Source organism: Embiotoca jacksoni, unplaced genomic scaffold, assembly GCF_022577435.1.
Source record: "Embiotoca jacksoni isolate LCO1_2020_lvr unplaced genomic scaffold, fEmbJac1.0.p SCAF_17, whole genome shotgun sequence".
NCBI lineage: Eukaryota > Metazoa > Chordata > Actinopteri > Embiotocidae > Embiotoca > Embiotoca jacksoni.
In genome coordinates this window covers 12,963,655-12,981,150 of record NW_027185307.1, presented here as the reverse complement: position 1 = coordinate 12,981,150, position 17,496 = coordinate 12,963,655, and the positions used below count along the sequence as shown (strand labels likewise).

The 17,496-nt window shown below is 42.3% G+C and overlaps 2 protein-coding genes across 3 annotated transcripts; one reads left to right on the top strand and one right to left on the bottom strand.

Annotated features, from left to right (window-relative positions):
- Nucleotides 1–1,722: 1,722 nt before the first annotated feature.
- armc1 (armadillo repeat containing 1) lies at nucleotides 1,723–10,926 on the bottom strand. 2 transcript variants are annotated; one of them, XM_069151695.1, is made up of 7 exons: nucleotides 10,859–10,926; nucleotides 9,149–9,367; nucleotides 8,332–8,423; nucleotides 6,277–6,469; nucleotides 5,113–5,229; nucleotides 4,756–4,830; nucleotides 1,723–4,056 (listed from the first exon to the last, which is right to left on the bottom strand). In XM_069151695.1, the coding sequence occupies exons 2-7, from the start codon at nucleotides 9,308–9,310 to the stop codon at nucleotides 3,865–3,867; spliced, it is 831 nt and encodes a 276-aa protein (XP_069007796.1). In that variant the 5' UTR covers nucleotides 9,311–9,367; nucleotides 10,859–10,926; the 3' UTR covers nucleotides 1,723–3,864. The 2 variants fall into 2 exon arrangements, with proteins under 2 accessions (XP_069007796.1, XP_069007795.1); XM_069151694.1 differs by having other exon boundaries at nucleotides 10,606–10,894.
- Nucleotides 10,927–11,252: 326 nt separating this feature from the next.
- mtfr1 (mitochondrial fission regulator 1) lies at nucleotides 11,253–17,465 on the top strand. Its single transcript, XM_069151693.1, has 8 exons — nucleotides 11,253–11,340; nucleotides 13,092–13,198; nucleotides 13,592–13,690; nucleotides 14,406–14,533; nucleotides 14,637–14,872; nucleotides 15,038–15,299; nucleotides 15,567–15,747; nucleotides 16,035–17,465. The coding sequence occupies exons 1-8, from the start codon at nucleotides 11,274–11,276 to the stop codon at nucleotides 16,080–16,082; spliced, it is 1,128 nt and encodes a 375-aa protein (XP_069007794.1). The 5' UTR covers nucleotides 11,253–11,273; the 3' UTR covers nucleotides 16,083–17,465.
- Nucleotides 17,466–17,496: the final 31 nt, after the last annotated feature.

Below are 17,496 nucleotides of genomic sequence, written 5' to 3'. Positions count from 1 at the left end.
AGGACCGACAGGCCTTTTTATAATAAAAATCGGACACATCATTTGGTCGCTGTGAACGCTCGATGTCTGTCCTCTAAGGGACAAAATCATTTTTCTGATATAATCTGTCTCCTGTGTAAAGTGGTCGATTTAAAGGTACAAGGTGCATAATGCCACACAGCTGTCTTATTGTCCTACATGAGACAAATGTGAGACTCAACGCTCAAAAACATCAATTCAATCTATAACTCCAGTGCTCTTATAGTGCTCTACTGGCTGTAAGTAGAGTGTAAGTGTGGTTTTATTTGGTGCCCTCATTATGATGAGTAGAAACTGGTAGACTAACCTGGTGAAGAAGGTGAGGTGGGGGGGAGGGGGGGGGCAGCAGTACAGGGTGGGGTGCAGCCAGCCAGGGGATGAATAAGGCTCAAATGATTTCTTGGGAGTCGTGGACACCCTCTTCATGCGGTTTGAACTCCTCCCTTCAGGCCACTGCTCCAGATAAAGACAGATCTTTAGACTTTTATTCCCGGAACCATTGAAACACTGAATCTGTACCGCAAATTGTCACGCTTTCGCTTTACCTTACGAAAAAGTGCCCTTTTATTTATCCGTTTGGTTTTGGTCTTCAATGTATCGCTCACTAGTTATGGTTAGAAGGTTAATGATGATTTCTATTTTTGGCATGGTATGCTGCTTTTTATTTTTTATTGGGAGATTTATATCTTTTAATCAATGCTGCCGATTTTTTTTGGGTGTGTGTCCTCTACTATTAACTGTTGTCATCAGTGTGTTATAAACTAAACACCAGATGTCTTCCAGGATTGGTAATAATGCTGAAAGTTCCAATAAAAACTGAGCAAAATCTACCTGCTGATGAACATTATGTGATATTAAGTACATGGATCAAAATGTCAACGACTTATTGTAAATTGACTTTAAGATGTGGATGTTTTTTGTTTAAAAAAAAAAAAAAAAAAACACGGGGGGCTGTTATCCTGCTGAAAAAATATCAAATTAACTGTTTTATGTCCATCTGGGCACCGAACATAACACGGCAACAAAAGTCAGTAAAGCCCCACAAAACTAAAGTGATTAACAGGCCGCACCAGTAGTGGACTACATCCTTACTTCTGCCGTCTTTGATGTGTATTTCTTGTATTTTCAAGGGATTTCCATGTGTAAACAAAGGTTTAATATAAAAGCGGCCTCAGGAAATTCAATGGTCTCATGAACATGAATGTCAACATTAAACATTTCCACTCACCGTCCATCCAGATGATACAGCAGATAAGTGAAGGCTTTCTCTACAGCTTGGCACAGCATTTCATTGGAGGCTCAGCCGCCACAGCAGCAGCAGCAGCAGCAGCATCGGTGGCTCCAGGGCCTCCAGCTGGGGCTGGCTGCTGCCTCTGCCTGCCTACCAGCACCGAGGTTGGGGGACGTGGTGGGCCGGCCACAGGATTGCCCTGGGGCACCTCACTTATGCACCAGTAAAGAAAACTGAATTTCGCCTCTCTTTCGCTCTCTCTCCTCCTCTGCTGGGAATGTTTGCGGCCCTCAGCAATCTGATTTGTCAAAGTGAGTTTCTGGAGCACTGGTGTGAGCACTGCACGCGCCATGGAGATAAAAAATTTAAAAAAAAAAATCAAGAGAATCATGAGAGTACGAGACTGGGAAATGAAAGGTCATCACGAGAAACTGGTCACAAAAATCTGCTGTGGATAAAAAGCACAAGAGCAATTTTGATTTCTAAGTTTATCATTATTTGCATTAACAGAGTATGGGAATCTACAGTTTTAAGATCAGCATACATTACAGTATATTACATCTGCTGAGAGTTGGAGTCTGTACACATGATGTTACATTGTTGAGGACATTGCAGTTCTTTGTGGTAAATCGAACAGTAAAGGGAATTTACACTTTGATCGACATGAAACAACAATTGTGAACAATGTTCAAGTATTTGTTTGCAGTATGAGACATTGGACATTAAAATGAAACTACACGATGCGACGTAGAGATTAACTCTGTGCAAAAAGGACGAATCAAGAAAAAATCTTAATACTGCTGAAATTTCTTGCGTTCAACTAGACATTTTGTTCAAAAACACAATTTTATAGGCTTTTGTTGAACTGTGATCTCTACTTCAAATGCAAAAATAATTATTGCTTTTCCAGAGGAGAGTTACAAGGAGTTCAGGTCTTTCTGTGCCGTTCCTCTGTTTGACTTCAACCAAGTGCGACGTCTCCACACAATCAAAAGAATAAAAGTCCCAAAGGTCAGCGACATGTGTAATAATTGTTAATGACACTTGCACACGTTACAATAATTAAACCTGCAGCGAGTCAAAAGGTTGCACGGGCGAAGGAAACAAGAAAATCCTCACCAAGAGTGTTAGCGTGAGCTGCTACAACCTCTTAGCCTAATTTGAAACATAAAATGCAAACTAGTATTTCTAAAAAATAAAAAGAAGAAAAAAAAATCCTTCACATGTAAGGTCTGAAAGTTTAGGGAATCAGGCACCATTTACAAAATAATTTACATAACTACACCCTTGTTACTGCTCATACAACAGCATTAGCGAGTCCTCTGTACATGTGTGTGGGAGCGTGTACCAACATGAGCTTTGCTTTAAGGACACTGCTGGCTAAACTAAAAGTTGAACTGAACAAGTGCGGCTACACTGTCGTAAAAATGTCAGTGGAATTCCAGGTAACGCTGGGAAGTAGTCGACAAGCAGGCAGCTAGCGGGTTAGTCTTCACCATGCTGACCTAATGTTTCCCTAAAACTACAGAAGACCCATAATGCTGATGTGAGACAGGGGGCTGAAAGCAGAGGTAGCCTAAATTCTGTGCAATTAACACGTGGCGCTGTCAGTCGATTCAAAACCACGACAGTGCTCACGTTTGATTATTTTCTGCATTATTAAATCAACAGCAGAGTCCGTGTACTTGACTGAGACAACTAAACACAATGAGGGTTTGGGTATTAATCCGCCAGCTGGACAATTAGTTGTTCTTTCAGCACCCAATGTGGTCTGATGCATGTAAAGACAGTGGCTGAATGAGCTGCGGCCTCTTGCTGGTATCTATTTTACTCTTTTTTTTAATGAAGTGACGTCCCTTAGTGAGCGAAAAGCCCGCTGTTGCTAGGAAAGCGCCATTATTAAACATGCTCGGAGCTCTCGCATCATTTGAACCAATGACAAATAAATAATAATTACAGTGAAATGTCAAAAAGGCACACACAATAATCACGAATCTCGGGCAAAATTGGCACAAAAGTGTAATAGCGTGCTAAAAAAAATTATAAGGGATAAAAAAAAGAAAAGCGAAATAATTTGGAAAATTAAAGGAGGAAAAATATGAAAATTATGTATAGTAAAAAGAGAACGATTGGGAATAGACGCCTGGGGAAAAAAAAGAATGCGAAATCATGCACCAAACAAACAGGATCTCCCAATTTTCAACATTCTCAAAACCAGCATCAGAACTATTTAATCCGCCTCCCACAGCTCAGTCAACGCAGCGATACACATTTCCAGAAAGCTATTTGGTTTTGTTTGATTTGAAGTCCTCTGGCTATGTCTTTTGAGATGCATATGCAGCTAGTATACCGTATAGTTGTGCACATACAGCCGTAGTGGGATTTGTAGCTCAATATATACACAACTTAAAAGTTATTGCAGGCTCCACTTGGCAGTCCGGCACTTGTTGCACACATGTGGCCGGGCTCCGTGTGCTCTGGAGAGGGGAGTCTAGACTAGTATGGGGGGGCCGTGAGGCAGGGTTTAGTCCAGGACTACGCCGAGAAAGGCTAAAGGCTGCAGCTGGACGGTACCTTTGAAAAACGGGGAGCAGAGAGAGAAACGCAGGAGGTTGTCACCAGTAGAAGGAGCGTGTCAGGAAGTTGGCGGCTGTGCTGAGCCAGCCCATGCCGTCTGTGATAGATCCTACACGCGTGACGGCCTTGTCCTGCTCCTGGGACGGACTCTCGTCCTCAGGCAGGTAGTCTGGGACGTCTGTGTTCTCCTCGACCAGCACCGCTGAGCCCTCCTGGAATGGCACAATCAGCTGCACAAAGGCAAGGGGGGGGAAACGACACGCCAAAACAATAAACGGTGTTGTTTTCATCATGAATGCATATAATCTGTAAAACACATAAATAAATGAATAAAATGATTTTAAAAAAAAAAACATTCGTTTTCTGTGGGCAATACTTTTATTTGACAACAGAGGCAAATTATATTAATTCTAATTTAAAGTTAAAATGCAAAGACATGAGGCAGGTCTGACCCCTGCTGGCCACATGATGCATCGCCACTAATGCAACCTTTGTCTCTCTCAATTATTTAGACAACATGCACTTATACTCTCTTTGGGATGATTCTTTATTCTTTATTCTTTGTGGAGTGGAACTTCAAATGTTGTTAAATTTAGGACTCATAAATACAGGCCAATTGTTGAATTTGCTGCAAATGGGTGATGCTGTAAAAGGGGCAACCAGGACTGGTCATGTCTTTGGCAAAAAGCAACTAGCCTACAGGCTGAGGCAGAGATGTGACTAGCTAATCATGTCAGTGTGAATAAGTCTCACCCAGAGGCAGGGGGGGAATACACTCTCTCTACTGAGATACACACAACATACAGCAAGCACACTGACCTATTAACTGACCTCTTCAAGGGGAAATGATATTTATGCACAGCAGTTGAAGGTAAACAACAAAAGTAATGTTTCTGTCGGATACATCACAGTGTCCCAGCTGTCCTTACCTCTCCTCCATTCTCCGTCCTCACCACCTGCTGAGCCTTCATCACTTTTGTGGAGTTGATTGCTGTTCCCAACGCCTGTTAGAAAAACATGAATTCATTTTCAAATATACAAGTATAGTTAATGCTCAATACACACTGCTGTGAATAACTGTTTTGGAGTTTCTTTCAGGCAAAACAGGATTTTTCTGATTAAACAAATTATATTTAAATAACAAAGGAAAAGCAGATTTTCTCCATTTTAAATCATCAAAAACACAATTTCTTTTACGATCAATCAAGACACGGAATAATCAAATTCTGTTCGTCTCAGACTGAAAATGGCCGCGGGTGGCTTTCCGTGTGCGGACAGATACTTACCTCAGCTGTAAGGTCAGAACGGATCCTGACAACACATCTCTTGACGGCCATCTGGAAGGTGAAACTGATGACTCCCCGGATCTTTAGCAAGGCTTCCTCACACAGGCTCCTTCGAGTCTGACAACAGAAAGGAACTGGATGAAAGTTATGAACAGAAGTGTTAAACAGCAAGGTTGCCCATGAGTTTAGAAATGATTACTGCTTAAACTTGCAGTGCGGGACTTTTGTCTCCCCATTCTGCAAGTCAGGAGTAATCAGAAAAGCCATGTCGACGCGAGCTCGCGTCGTCGGCTACGTCCGGCCGACTCCGTCACTACTGTGGTAGCCGTGACTCGTTTCAATGTAAGAGTTGAAACCTTTTGTACCAATAATATTTGGAAACTCTAGAAGTCACATGAATAAATATATTTTTATGCCCATTCAAGTTAGCATCGGGCCAAACCAGAAATGAGCCAGCTCGGCCGTTGGAAGTTTCTGGTGCGCATAATCTGGACATACAGCATGCCCAGTATGCATTTATCAGAGCAGAGCAGGAATGGCTCATTAGACACCAGAGAGGTTTATTGGCAGTGATAAGTTCAATCAGCGTTGTGTGAACTCGTTTGGTGACAGATTGAACATAACGGATGTTTTTTTTTTTTATACGTAAAAATCTCCCACTATAACTTTAAAGGTACATTACGCAGCATAAATTTAAAAATGTGGATTATGTAGAGTCGGCTGCCGTTGAATTCCTTGAAATTTGAACATAAAAACATATGATAACATGTGCAGCATACAACATGTTTTGGAGAAACGAGTGTTTACATATCTGTGGTTTTGCAGCTGCCACAGTGTTGTGTGTTTGTGCTACGGTGAGAGGGATGCAGCCCACCAGAGGCCGTCTCTCTGCTGTAATGTAATCTGGCTAGGTGCAAGCTGCCTGCAGAGCAGCATTCAGGTTCAATCTCAACGTCCTGCTGTTCAATGGCTGACATTTACAACCTGACCCCTCTACCCTCCTGTCATGTGCCAGTTAAGACACCCCGTGAATATGACAGCAGCAAACATGCCGAACGGAAAAGAGATTTTTGCGCATCGCCGGACGTTCGGTGTGTGTCTGGGTATGACAGATGTGTGCCAATATGGCGCGCTAAGTGCCGAGTGCACTTGGTGGACACTTACGGAGTCATCCAGGCCGTCAATGTGCAGCACTACAGTTTTGGCCCTCTTGTTGTTGGAGCCGAGGAAGAACTGGGCTTTACGCCGGCAGGAGGCAGCGGCTGCCTCGGCCTTTTCAGCCTCCTCTTTACCGGCCGACTGCAGAATCTCGTAGATCTCAGAGGCCAGCAGTTTGGTCTCCCCCGGCGACGTGCTCCTTCGGGTGAGAGAAAGTGAAAGTAAATGACCGATAAGGGGACAGTCGTGAAAAAGAGTGGCATCTTACATTACACAGCATGATTTGTCAAATAAAGACACAAGTGGTCAGTGGCACTCAACAGAAAAGAGTTGAACTCGTCTGTTATGCTGACATATTGCATTTGTAAGTACATCTGTAACAACACTAAAGGTGAGACTCAGATGAATGTGGGTAAGACTGATGTCAAGACCAGGTCACTTTAATCTGTGTACTTGTAAATGGCACTATTATTTTTGCTATGATGTTTCTGTTGAAAGACATAATTAATATACCAAAGCAAAGGTAGACAGAACATGAAGCCTGTGTGCCTCTGTGAGAGACGAGGTGTGAACTGCACATGAAACTGAAGTTAATTCATTAAGCTTCCATTTTGGAAGTTGGGATGGATGCGGCCTGAATAAGACCGGCTACATCCTTCCTCGTTGGATGCTGGAGATCTAGAAGTTGAACTGACAGACTGAACAGACACCTGCATTGACAGGAAGCATCAATCAATTCATAAATACTGTTAATCTCTGCATCTATTCCAAAATTATTTGCGCAACGGTGCTGTCCACAACACAACATTAAAACTCAAGTTAATTAAGCCTATTCTGCACTTCTGTCAGGTTTTTACTGCCCCTTTGGCGCAAAAAAAAAAAAAAAAGCCATAGCAGAGCATAATATTTTAGAGGGCAGCAGCTTTTTTTGACTAAGCCATGTGAGGTCCATTGTAGTGCCAGAATTGATATTTTATGAGGGATCCTGGGTATCTCCTGCGGGCTATACTGCTTTATGTGTCACCAAGTCATCACTCCTTCTATAGCAACCACATACGACAGTGGCTGCCTGGCATAGCTGCCCTGTGGGAGCCCGGTGGTGGTCCCCTGCACTGTGCAACACATTCCTGCCGCAGCTCTATTGACGCCTGTCAGCAAACCAAACACTCTCCTCAGTTGATTTATTTCATTATCTCTTTGTCAATTGAAAACGAGGCAACGTGCTCTCAAACTTCTGATCTTAATGAGATGCCGAAATTAAAATGATATTCACACCTGTTCCGTGCAACTATGCTCGACATTCCCCCTCAGCCATGTGTTCCCACTCTGTCCAGAACGACCTCTACTCAAAGTCAGATCGACTGGACTGTGAGCAGCGAAAGTTATCTGCTTTTCCTGCGGGGCAACTCTTGATGCCAACACTGACTAGCTGAAGTGACTGGTTTACTTCAAGAGCCTGGCTGCAGGGTAGAGAGTCCAGCAACAGATCCTCAGGGGAAACCTAGCTATCTGGAGTGCAACGCCTCCTCACACCAGACCTCCGTACCGCATTACATAGGTAACCAAAATGTGTGCACTATTTTTATTATTACTTGCAATGGTTCTAAAACACTCTATAAAGGACAAGCTAGAAATATATATGTATAAAATACATAATGTGTGCAAAATACCCAGTGAACTGCACATCAGATAAAATAGTAGATAAAGGCCTACATCAGTTTAAAAGATGTAAGTGGACTCATCAACAATTTTTAGAGATGACATGATACATTAAAATCTATGGCATGCATAAACAGCATTTTAAGTCTTTGACACGCCGCTCTAATTCAACTTTAATCACAATCATCCTGACGTGGCAAATAAAAGGACATCGTCCTGCCTGGAAATTCTGCAGACTGGCAAACATTGTCCATGCAAAACAAAAGAAATCCTAGGTTAAGGTTTTATGTAAAGAAAATGCATTGTGAGCATGTGAGCATGTGAGCGTGTGTGCGTGCGTGTGTGTGTGTGTGTGTGTGTGTGTGCGTGTGTGTGTGTGACGTGGTGGTAACAGGGACTTGCTTCTGCATGACATTCTGCAAACTCAGCATCATGCCCAGTTCGCCCTTCATCTTCTCCCTGTTGGCTCGACATTCTGCCAGGTAGCGCACGGCCTGCAAGGACGAGGGCAACTGTTATCTATCCAGCGCTAAAAGCTGACAGACGCTTCGGGATATCAAAACAGAAGTGCCTTTAAAATGGGCACGCATGTGCAACGGTGAAATATTACATAACCGATATGAATATATATATATAATATATATATATATATAAATACACATCCACTGACTTCATGTTTACACTTCAAGGAGCAGCTATTACATAAAGCCATTTCGATGTGTACTCACAACACAAGTCATAGACACGGTGGTTGTGGAAGAAGAGGGGAGAGGAAGCTATATCAAAACCCTATATTGTGTTTACACCACAGCGTATGATGTTTTTGAACATGTAGTCGTTTTAAAGCCCCCACAAGTGAGCCTGGGACACAGTGGTGGAAGAAAAGGCCTTTAAGCCGTCACTGAAACCTCTGACACATCTAGACAGCAGGGGGGGACAAATTACATAAGCCGTAAAAAAAACCCAAACAACAGAGCTAGTGTGAAAGAAAGCTGATTATATTCAAGACAGGTTTAATCTAATGAGCTGCTGTCGATATTTTAACTGGAAAAAGATTACACAATTATTGTCTCTCTTTATGAGCTGGTACTAAATAATCACCACCGTGTCTTCAAACCATTTAGTTTTCCCTTCATGCACCGGGTACTGTCTTCATAATGTGAAAAAGTCTTTGATACGAACATGTAAAGAAAACGTAAATAAACAAATGTTGCTTTACCAACAGCGCCGAGTAGACGACCTGCGGGTTGGGGTGGTCGAAGAAAAGGATGAGACCTGGCAGACAGCCCTGGTCTTCAACTATGGCTCTTCGGTTCAAAGGGTCAGCGGCAAGATCTCGCAGCTGGTTCACCACAGTCAGTGCATCCAGCTCCGCACTCATGGTGCCTCTTGTCTTGACGCCACACACATCAACGCCTCTTGATGCCTATTCAGTCCACTGCAAACACACAGATCAGATAAATTAGGGAGCTTAACATTTAAAAGTTAGGCATGCGGAGAGTTAATTCTTTACTCGTCTGGTTTTATGGGGTTGGCATCCAGCTTATTGGTGCATTACTGTCACCTTCTGCTCACCAGTGTGAATCAGACATTACGCTTACAATCTAAAAAAGAAGAAAAGAAAAATACACACTACTCTTGTCTGTCAGCCACCCTACCGCCTATTCCTGATGATCCATCATATCCTTAGAAAACCCTGTATCTGTTAAAAAGCTAAGCGTGCCCCGATCTGTGTTCTCTCTGCACCCCTGATTCCCTCAGATTGTCCCTCATCGTCTCTCTCCGTGTCTCATACCTGCTACAACTCCTCTTCCTCCACATCACCCTGCCCGGTGTTTCCTTGCCAGTGTCGGTGGTTTGTTCTGGTGCCTTAACTTAATTTTGGTTAAACAGTTTCTTCTGCTCCGTGTCCACTAAATAAATACCCATGTAACTTTGACATTCATTTTGAATGTGAAATGTTTGTCTCCTTCTCTCCTCTCCGTCCCACCTTTAAAGCCACATTTAGTTATTGTTACGTTATCATATCATGAACTCAATTTCTTCCTTTCAGTGTCCAAACTGACAACTTAACATTGGTTTACTTGCCTGACCGCTAGAAGATATTAAATTTGTGATAACATAAAGTAAAAACAAGTAACAATTGTAACATTAGAAAACCTGGAAACGGTGATTAGTTTACTTTTTACCTTCATAAATGATATACACATTAGTTGATTACCAATCTCATCAACTGTTACACCAAACTACTAAAAAAAAAAAAAAAGGGTTTGTGTTTACAAAAAGCTCTCATTTGACTTTTTTTTTTAAACTTATTTAGAGAATAATAATTTTAAGTCTATTCCAGTATGTTATAATGTTATTGCCTTGGACCACGTTAACTGGCTCGTTGGGAGTTTCTGGGATTCATAGAAGCAACAAGCTGTGAAATCAACTGCCTTGTCTGATGACATTTGTGAACTTAAGTTTTATTGTTAAGACATTTTGATAAAGACTTCAGCTAACACGTGAAAGAGCACCTAGCTCCCCATGCTATGACAGACACATTTAAAAAAAAATAATAATAATAATAATGCGGTTTAAAAAAAACAAAAAACAACATACTTTACTGCTAAAACAATCCATGAGGAATGGTATGAGGAAAATAAAGACACTTCCTGCGACCCCCAACCTCACCTCAGATCAGATCACGCCCTGCGGTGCACAGACCACTCAGCAGCTAAAGCTAGACTAGCCAGCGTTGCTTGGCCATTGTAGCATACCTTCGTGTTAGGTTTCATTAAGAAAAAAAAAATAATAATAATTTCACGAGACAACTCCGGCCGGCTTCAAAGTTACAGCGACCCACGAGAAACCGGCGCAACAACCAAGCAGCTTTATATGTTCCGATACAACCTTTGAAACTAGTGGGACGAAACAATGTCGCTACCTCGAGGCCTGCGCCGCTTTCTTCTCCCCTGTGCTGTTTGGGTTTTGTGGCACACTGACGGGTGCGGTTGTTTTTGTACCGGGGACATCCCGGTTTTCCATAAGGATCACCGGCAGTTTAACGGCGACATGTCCCCTCCGGGAAATGTAGGAAATTATAACGAACGTCCCCTAGGCTTCCTGGAATATGGTTGGGCGTCATACTTTGATTGACGGTTGTAATGGCAAATCATATCACAGTTTTGTTTTTTGTTTTTTTTAGCTCAATGTTGATTGGCGACTTTGCTCGTCCGTCAATGTCATTAGCCAATAGCGGTGTTTCAAATTCCCTCCTTAGCCTTTATAATCCCTACAACCCAATTGGTTCAAAACCCATTCCATGTAACGTCCCACGCTTAAGCCGCCGCCTACCTTAGATGTCCGTCGGGTTGACAAGGTGGAAAAAAAAAAAACTTGGAAAAGTCGTCAGCCAGCGCCAGCCCGGTAAGTCGGTTTCAAAGTCACGTACAGCCCGTCGAATATAACACGAATATAACTCCAACACACACGTATTGTCATTTGGCTCTCCTCCATTATGGATTTACAAGAACTGTCCTAACAATTTTCTCCGCGGTAACTTGGATCGTTGTTAGCATCAAGTTAGCCTCTCCGCTAACCTAAACTGAATATCCAACCGGTTTAGTTTATTTTATTTTAAGGGATCACATTGGGATGTCTAATTATCAACAATAACATCTAACATAATATCAACAATCAACAACAAACGTCGGTGACTTCACGTCAGCTGGAGACCTGCTGCTCACATCGGCGGAAACTTAAGTCCGTTTACCCAAAATTAATGACGTAATTATACTTGAATATTTAAATTATATGTTAATTTCTATAATAATTTAGTATTTCACAGCTTTATCTACCTTTTGAGATGACGATTTGACATTAAAGGATGATAAAACAAGCTTTAAGATAAATTTTAAAAAAAAAATTAAAAAAAATTGAACACATTTGTCTTTATGTGTTTATGTGTTTACATTTATTTAATCGGTGGTTCCCAAACTATTTGCCTAATGATAAAAGCAGTGTGTAGTCAGGATACGGGCTGGGCAAAATGGACAAATCCAATTTCACAATATTTTTGACCAAATGCACAATATTGCAACGATATCATGGTTATTGGTGATTTCACCAAATATTTCCAACCATGAGATTTTTTTTTTTTTTTATTTAATAATCATCAGTGCTGTGGATATAATGAGAGTGGGAATAATCAAGTCAAAAGAACATGTCTGGTAAATTTAAGTAAATTACAACAAATCCTGCAATACAGCCTTTAAAACCAGGAAAAGGCCACACGAATACTAATATAGTATTTTTTTTTCCGCTCAAAACTTACTTGAATAATAAAATGTTTAAATGATCCAATATCTCGGCAAAAATCAAAGATTACAGAAAAAGTCCCCCAAAAAAAAAACTGACAACCGATTTGTGGATCAGAACCAAGTTTTCTCTCCCGGTTATCGTCAGATTTATCTGCGGTCCCTGGATGTAAAACTACAAGTGGTTCAAACCGGCTCCACCTGCAGCAGCCACGACAGTAACATGCTTCACGCACACCGATGCGTCAGTATTAATTATCTAATGATGTCATGTATAATAATAATAATAATATATCAGTCTGAAGGACAAACCACTACTTTTACCTTAATACTTGCTAATACTACTGTATGATGTTTCATGTAGGACTTGTAACGGGAGTGTTTCTGCATTGCTCTCCTGGATCTGAATACTTCTTCCACAGCTGAATGACAGATCGGTTGCTGTAAATACTGAATTCATCTCGGTGAGAAATTGCAGTGGAACAAAACCAAGTCACAAAATTGCGAAACGTACAACACGATGGTTTCTATTAACGATAACGATGTTGAGCTAACTTGGTGATCTCGGGCTGTGCAGGTTTTGTTTTTTGTTTTTTTTCATTTTTAAGTAACCTTACATGGATCTACTTTGCTGCTATTTAGGTTTCAACGTTCTTCATGTAAACACCATAATAAGAAAATGTTTTCGTTGCTGCTGCTGCTGCTTCGACGTTTGGGGGGAAAAAATAGATCTGGTGTAGACTCGTTTCTAGCTTGATCAAACGTCGACATCGGTGATACACGAGTGTGTTGTAGACTCGAAAGGTCCTCGAGCGTCATTGTCCGAAGGCGTGTCTCATTCATGTTTTGCGCGTCTTCCAGGTAACCAGTTGGGTGATGATGTTGATGTTCGGCCGTGTGTCCACCTGCTCTTGGGAAACACTTCAGCAGAAATGAGCGGAGAGAATGCACAGATGGAAATGGACCTGGTACGTGACGTCTTCTGGCGCCTGCTGCTGTATCCATATATTTCAAAATGTGGTTTTGTACTCCCACACCAACTATGAAACGCCGCTGTGTTGTCTCTTTGTCCGTCTCTCGTGTGAAGGCTCTTTGTTACGTTCTCGCGGTTACGAGAGCTGCAAAGTGCCGGCCACGGATTATTGAAATTTACTAGTTTCTACTTAGATTGACTGTAATTGATGTCATTTGTTTCGTTTTATGTTGATTTATTATTTAATTTTTATTTTTAAATGTGGTAAATCTTTTTGTTTTATGTGATTTATTATTTTATTTTTAAATGTGGTAAATCTTTTTGTTTTATGTGATTTATTATTTTATTTTTATTATTTTTAAATGTGGTAAATCTTTTTGTTTTGCAGGCTTTTGGATCAGCGAAGCCCTACGGGTCCTCGAGAAGTATTGTGCGGAGAATAGGAACGAGTCTTCCCATCAAACCCTCCCCCAGGGTTCACTTTCAGGTTTGAGAAAGCTACCATTATTATCGGTTTTATAGCGTTGTTGTGTCATTCAATGGAAATAAAAAAAAATGTGGTGGTTTGGAGTTTATGATGGGGGCATGCTAAAACCTCTGGTGATTTCAAGTTCTTTTAAATTCGTCACGTCGGATTAAGTCCCGTCTCCTCCTCCGTTTTTCCGACTGCTGAACGTCACAGCCAGGTGACGGCAAGTCACAAACCCCCTTCGACGTTTGTTTACCTCCTGCTTTTCTGACTGTTTTCATGTAAACGGAGCGGAAGAAGTCATCACAACGGAGATGTTTCCATATAATCAGAGCCGCGACTTGAGTGTTCAGAAGATTTTTAGACTTCAGCGGGAGCATGTAACTTTTAAAAACTGACTTGCTTTTCCTTACTTTTCTGTCCCTTTTCAACGCTGTGCTTTCTCTTCTCTTCTCCCGTCTCCAGCTGTCCTCCCTCGCTATGAGGAATGCAGCGTGTCTTCTTTAGGTCAGTTTGTTCAACGACGTCAAGCTGATTGAAGACTTTCTGAGCTACCTGAACCTTTTCATGAAGAACATGCAGATCCCCTCCACTCCTTCACCCTCTGAACTACTTAATGACTTCCTCTGATTAGATGTTGAAATGTGTGGCGTGTCTCTGTGTCTCTGTCTGTGTGTGTCTCTGTGTCTTCTCTAAATGTTGAACTTGGCTTCTCTCTCTCTCTCTCTGGCAGCTTTATCCGTACACCGAGGACGCCGTTGTCCTCAGTGGGACCAGGAGGCAGAACGGCCTTGTGGCCTCTCTGGCTGACGTCTCCTGGATCAGCGGGGATGAGGAGGAAGACTACTCGGGCAGACCCAGGTGAGCGCAGAGCAACCATCTCTACGAAAGCAGTTGCAGCAGGTTTAAAAAGTTCCTGCGAGACGTGTCCAGACATCCGTCATAAACGGCCTTATTGCAACAGGTCGGGGATCCCACCGGGGCTCGTGTTTCGAGCCCACAGGCCTCCCCCTCGGTTGAAACCCCTCACCCGCCAGAGGTCACTACCCAGCCTGCATCAGGGACCTCCGGACCCACAGGGGTCGACGACGGTGAACGATGAGGCCATTCAGAAGATCGGCGCACTGGAGACTGAACTGGCGAAACTCAGAGCTCAGATAGCACAAATCGTTCTGGCTCAGGAAAAGAGTGCACAGACAGGTACATCCAAACAAAAGATTTCCAAACATAGATTTATCTTTCACGGTATTTACGTGAAGGCCTCTTTTTTTTTTTTTTTACTGCAATAATAGAAATCTTCCTGTAGATGGCAGCAGAACTTCAACTTCACGTCTCAGACAACTACTTTTCTTTGTTTCACACCAGCTGCTACCACAGGGGCACCTCCTCCCCCTCCACCCTGTGGCAACCTGCCTCCCCCACCACCACCACCACCACCTCCTCCACCACCACCACCACCGCCACTTCAGAGTCTACAGCGGACATTTTCAGCCATTGACTTGATAAAAGAGCGCAGAGGGAAGAGGTCAGACGGCCCGACAGCGTTGGAATCGAGACCAGCAGAAATCCCCAGCATGCTCGACGTCCTGAAGGACATCGGCAAAGTGAAGTTGAGATCGGTGAAAAGGTGCGAGTTACACACACTTGGGAGACATTTGTGATCCCGGGTGACCAGTAGACGTGTTCCCCGTCTGCTTGCATTACTTGTGCCGTGCTGCAGTTTGCCATGAAAACCCATTTATTCTTCAGTACATACCAGCGGGGCTGCATTCGTTGCCGTGCGTCTTCTTCAGCGGCTGCTATAAAAGAATACACGTTCGCGTCACACAAAGAAAACTTCCTGCAATGTGAGAATACATATAAACGTCTTCGTCACCTCCCCATGTTTCCGTAGTCGTCCAGTGGACGGCGACGGCAAAGTGAAGTCCCACGAGCCGGTGGACGCTGCAGCGCTCATTGCCGAGGCCCTGAAGCGCAAGTTCGCTCATCGCTATCGACACGACAGCGAGCAAGACGACAGCGAAGAATTCAAACTTCCTGTCGCTCAAGTGAAACCTCGAACCGAAACCCCTCTGGTGAGTAATACCTCTGACTCGCAGCAAGAAGACTTGTAGGAAGAGAAAAACCTTCATTTTAAGGATTCATCCTTAGTGGACGAATCACAAAAATCACTGGCAGCAAATTCTAAATGTTGTGTTTGTAGACATTTTAATCGGATGAAAATATATATATATTTTTTAAAGATATAATTACAGGGTTTCATTGATTCTTTTATCATCTAATCAAATGTATGTAATTTTTTTTTTTTTTAATAAAATTTTTATATCGTCCACTTCATCCCGTCTTGTTTGTCTCTTCACAGTTTGGGCAGCACATGTTGAAAGCAACCGGGAAGAAGAGGTTGGTGTGAACAGGTGACCCTTGAGATCCAGATGTTCTGAGGACACTCGGAAAGTGCCTTATCGACCTTTTTTAATGTCGGCCGTTCTCTGTGGAGGGACAAGGGATTTAGAGTTAAGACGGGCTGCCTCGAGTATCGGTCATCTCACAGTGTTGCATCCGTTTTTGCACTTTTACAACTTGTACATGCTTTCTCTTTTACAAACATGATGTTTGTTCTTGTTGACGCGTTTTGTGTTCAAGAGACAAAATCCATCGCAGTCCTAATTGATTGTGTCAGAGCAACACTACAGAATGATTCACGTTTTTAGTTTTGTTCTTCAATCACTAATTAGGTTTTGGTTAAACTGGTTGCACATGACGGAGTTGATCAGTTTAGCATTTCCTTGTTTTTTAAAAGCTGTGTAAAAAGTGTTCTTTCACCACAGGAAGATGGGACACCTTCTGACATGTGGATTATTGAGCTGTATTTATGTACATCTTGTATACTAATTTATGATCAGGATTTATATATTTATGTTGTGGTTCAAGTAGATATTTTGGATTTTAATTATGTCCTAGATTTCTGTTATTAATCCCAGACGTCCCCCCCCCCCCCCCCCCAAAACATTCCAGTGTGAAAATATTTGATCTGCTGAGCCAGCTGCCAGACTCGACACGGCTTAGATGTCTTTTTGCTGGTTCAAATATATGCATTCCCAGTTTTAATTGATCGTTTTTTGGTTTTTTTCTTCTCTATATGGTTTTGGTGCCTTTTGAAAGCCAAAGACATTCCACTGATTCTGCCTTTCGCTGCCAAATTTGACTTTTTTCACGTCCATTCCCCTTTTTTTAAATTTTACTTCCCAATTATACTTGTGCTTGAACATTGAGAAAACAAAGTGATGTGGAGGTTATTGACGGCACCGGTACATGTCCAGTGTGTTGTTGCTTTATCAGCACCCATCTCCGTAAAGAGTTGCACTTTGCTAGAACTTCCGACTCGTCTCTAAAGAAATACGGTTGTAGTTCGGTCTGTGCCGACGGCATGTTTTAACAAACGTAACGGGTCCTGAGGTACCCACAGTCAGCAGCATCCCAAAGGTTTAATTCATGCCACCGTTCGGAAACGTGACAAGGACTCTCCTCCCGAGTCGTGTAGAGGTTTGAGGCAGGATTTTGTCCAAAGTGATTGATTGCACAGTGTCACCATGTCTGATCACTATTTATTGTAGTTGCTGCTTCAAGTCAACTCCCATGACCTTATTTTTTTTTTTTTTTTTTTTAAGGGAAACGTGGACTCCGTGTGTCAGTAGTAACCGATTTCAATTTACAGTTCAAGATGTTGTGTAAGAGTTGTTTATAAAAATCAAGTTAAATTGTCAAAATCTTTCAATAAAAGTTTCTCTCCTGACTCCTGCGCTGGCGTGTTCCTGCAGTGGAAG

Coding starts and splice junctions, on each gene's coding strand:
- mtfr1 (XM_069151693.1), top strand. CDS start 11,274: ATGTCCGTCGGGTTGACAAGGTGGAAAAAAAAAAAACTTGGAAAAGTC. Junction 13,691..14,405: donor CCCCCAGGGTTCACTTTCAG/GTTTGAGAAAGC, acceptor TCTCTCTGGCAG/CTTTATCCGTACACCGAGGA. Junction 15,748..16,034: donor CTCGAACCGAAACCCCTCTG/GTGAGTAATACC, acceptor GTCTCTTCACAG/TTTGGGCAGCACATGTTGAA.
- armc1 (XM_069151695.1), bottom strand. CDS start 9,310: ATGAGTGCGGAGCTGGATGCACTGACTGTGGTGAACCAGCTGCGAGAT. Junction 8,424..9,148: donor TCGTCTACTCGGCGCTGTTG/GTAAAGCAACAT, acceptor TCGTCCTTGCAG/GCCGTGCGCTACCTGGCAGA. Junction 5,230..6,276: donor TTGACGGCCTGGATGACTCC/GTAAGTGTCCAC, acceptor TTCTGTTGTCAG/ACTCGAAGGAGCCTGTGTGA.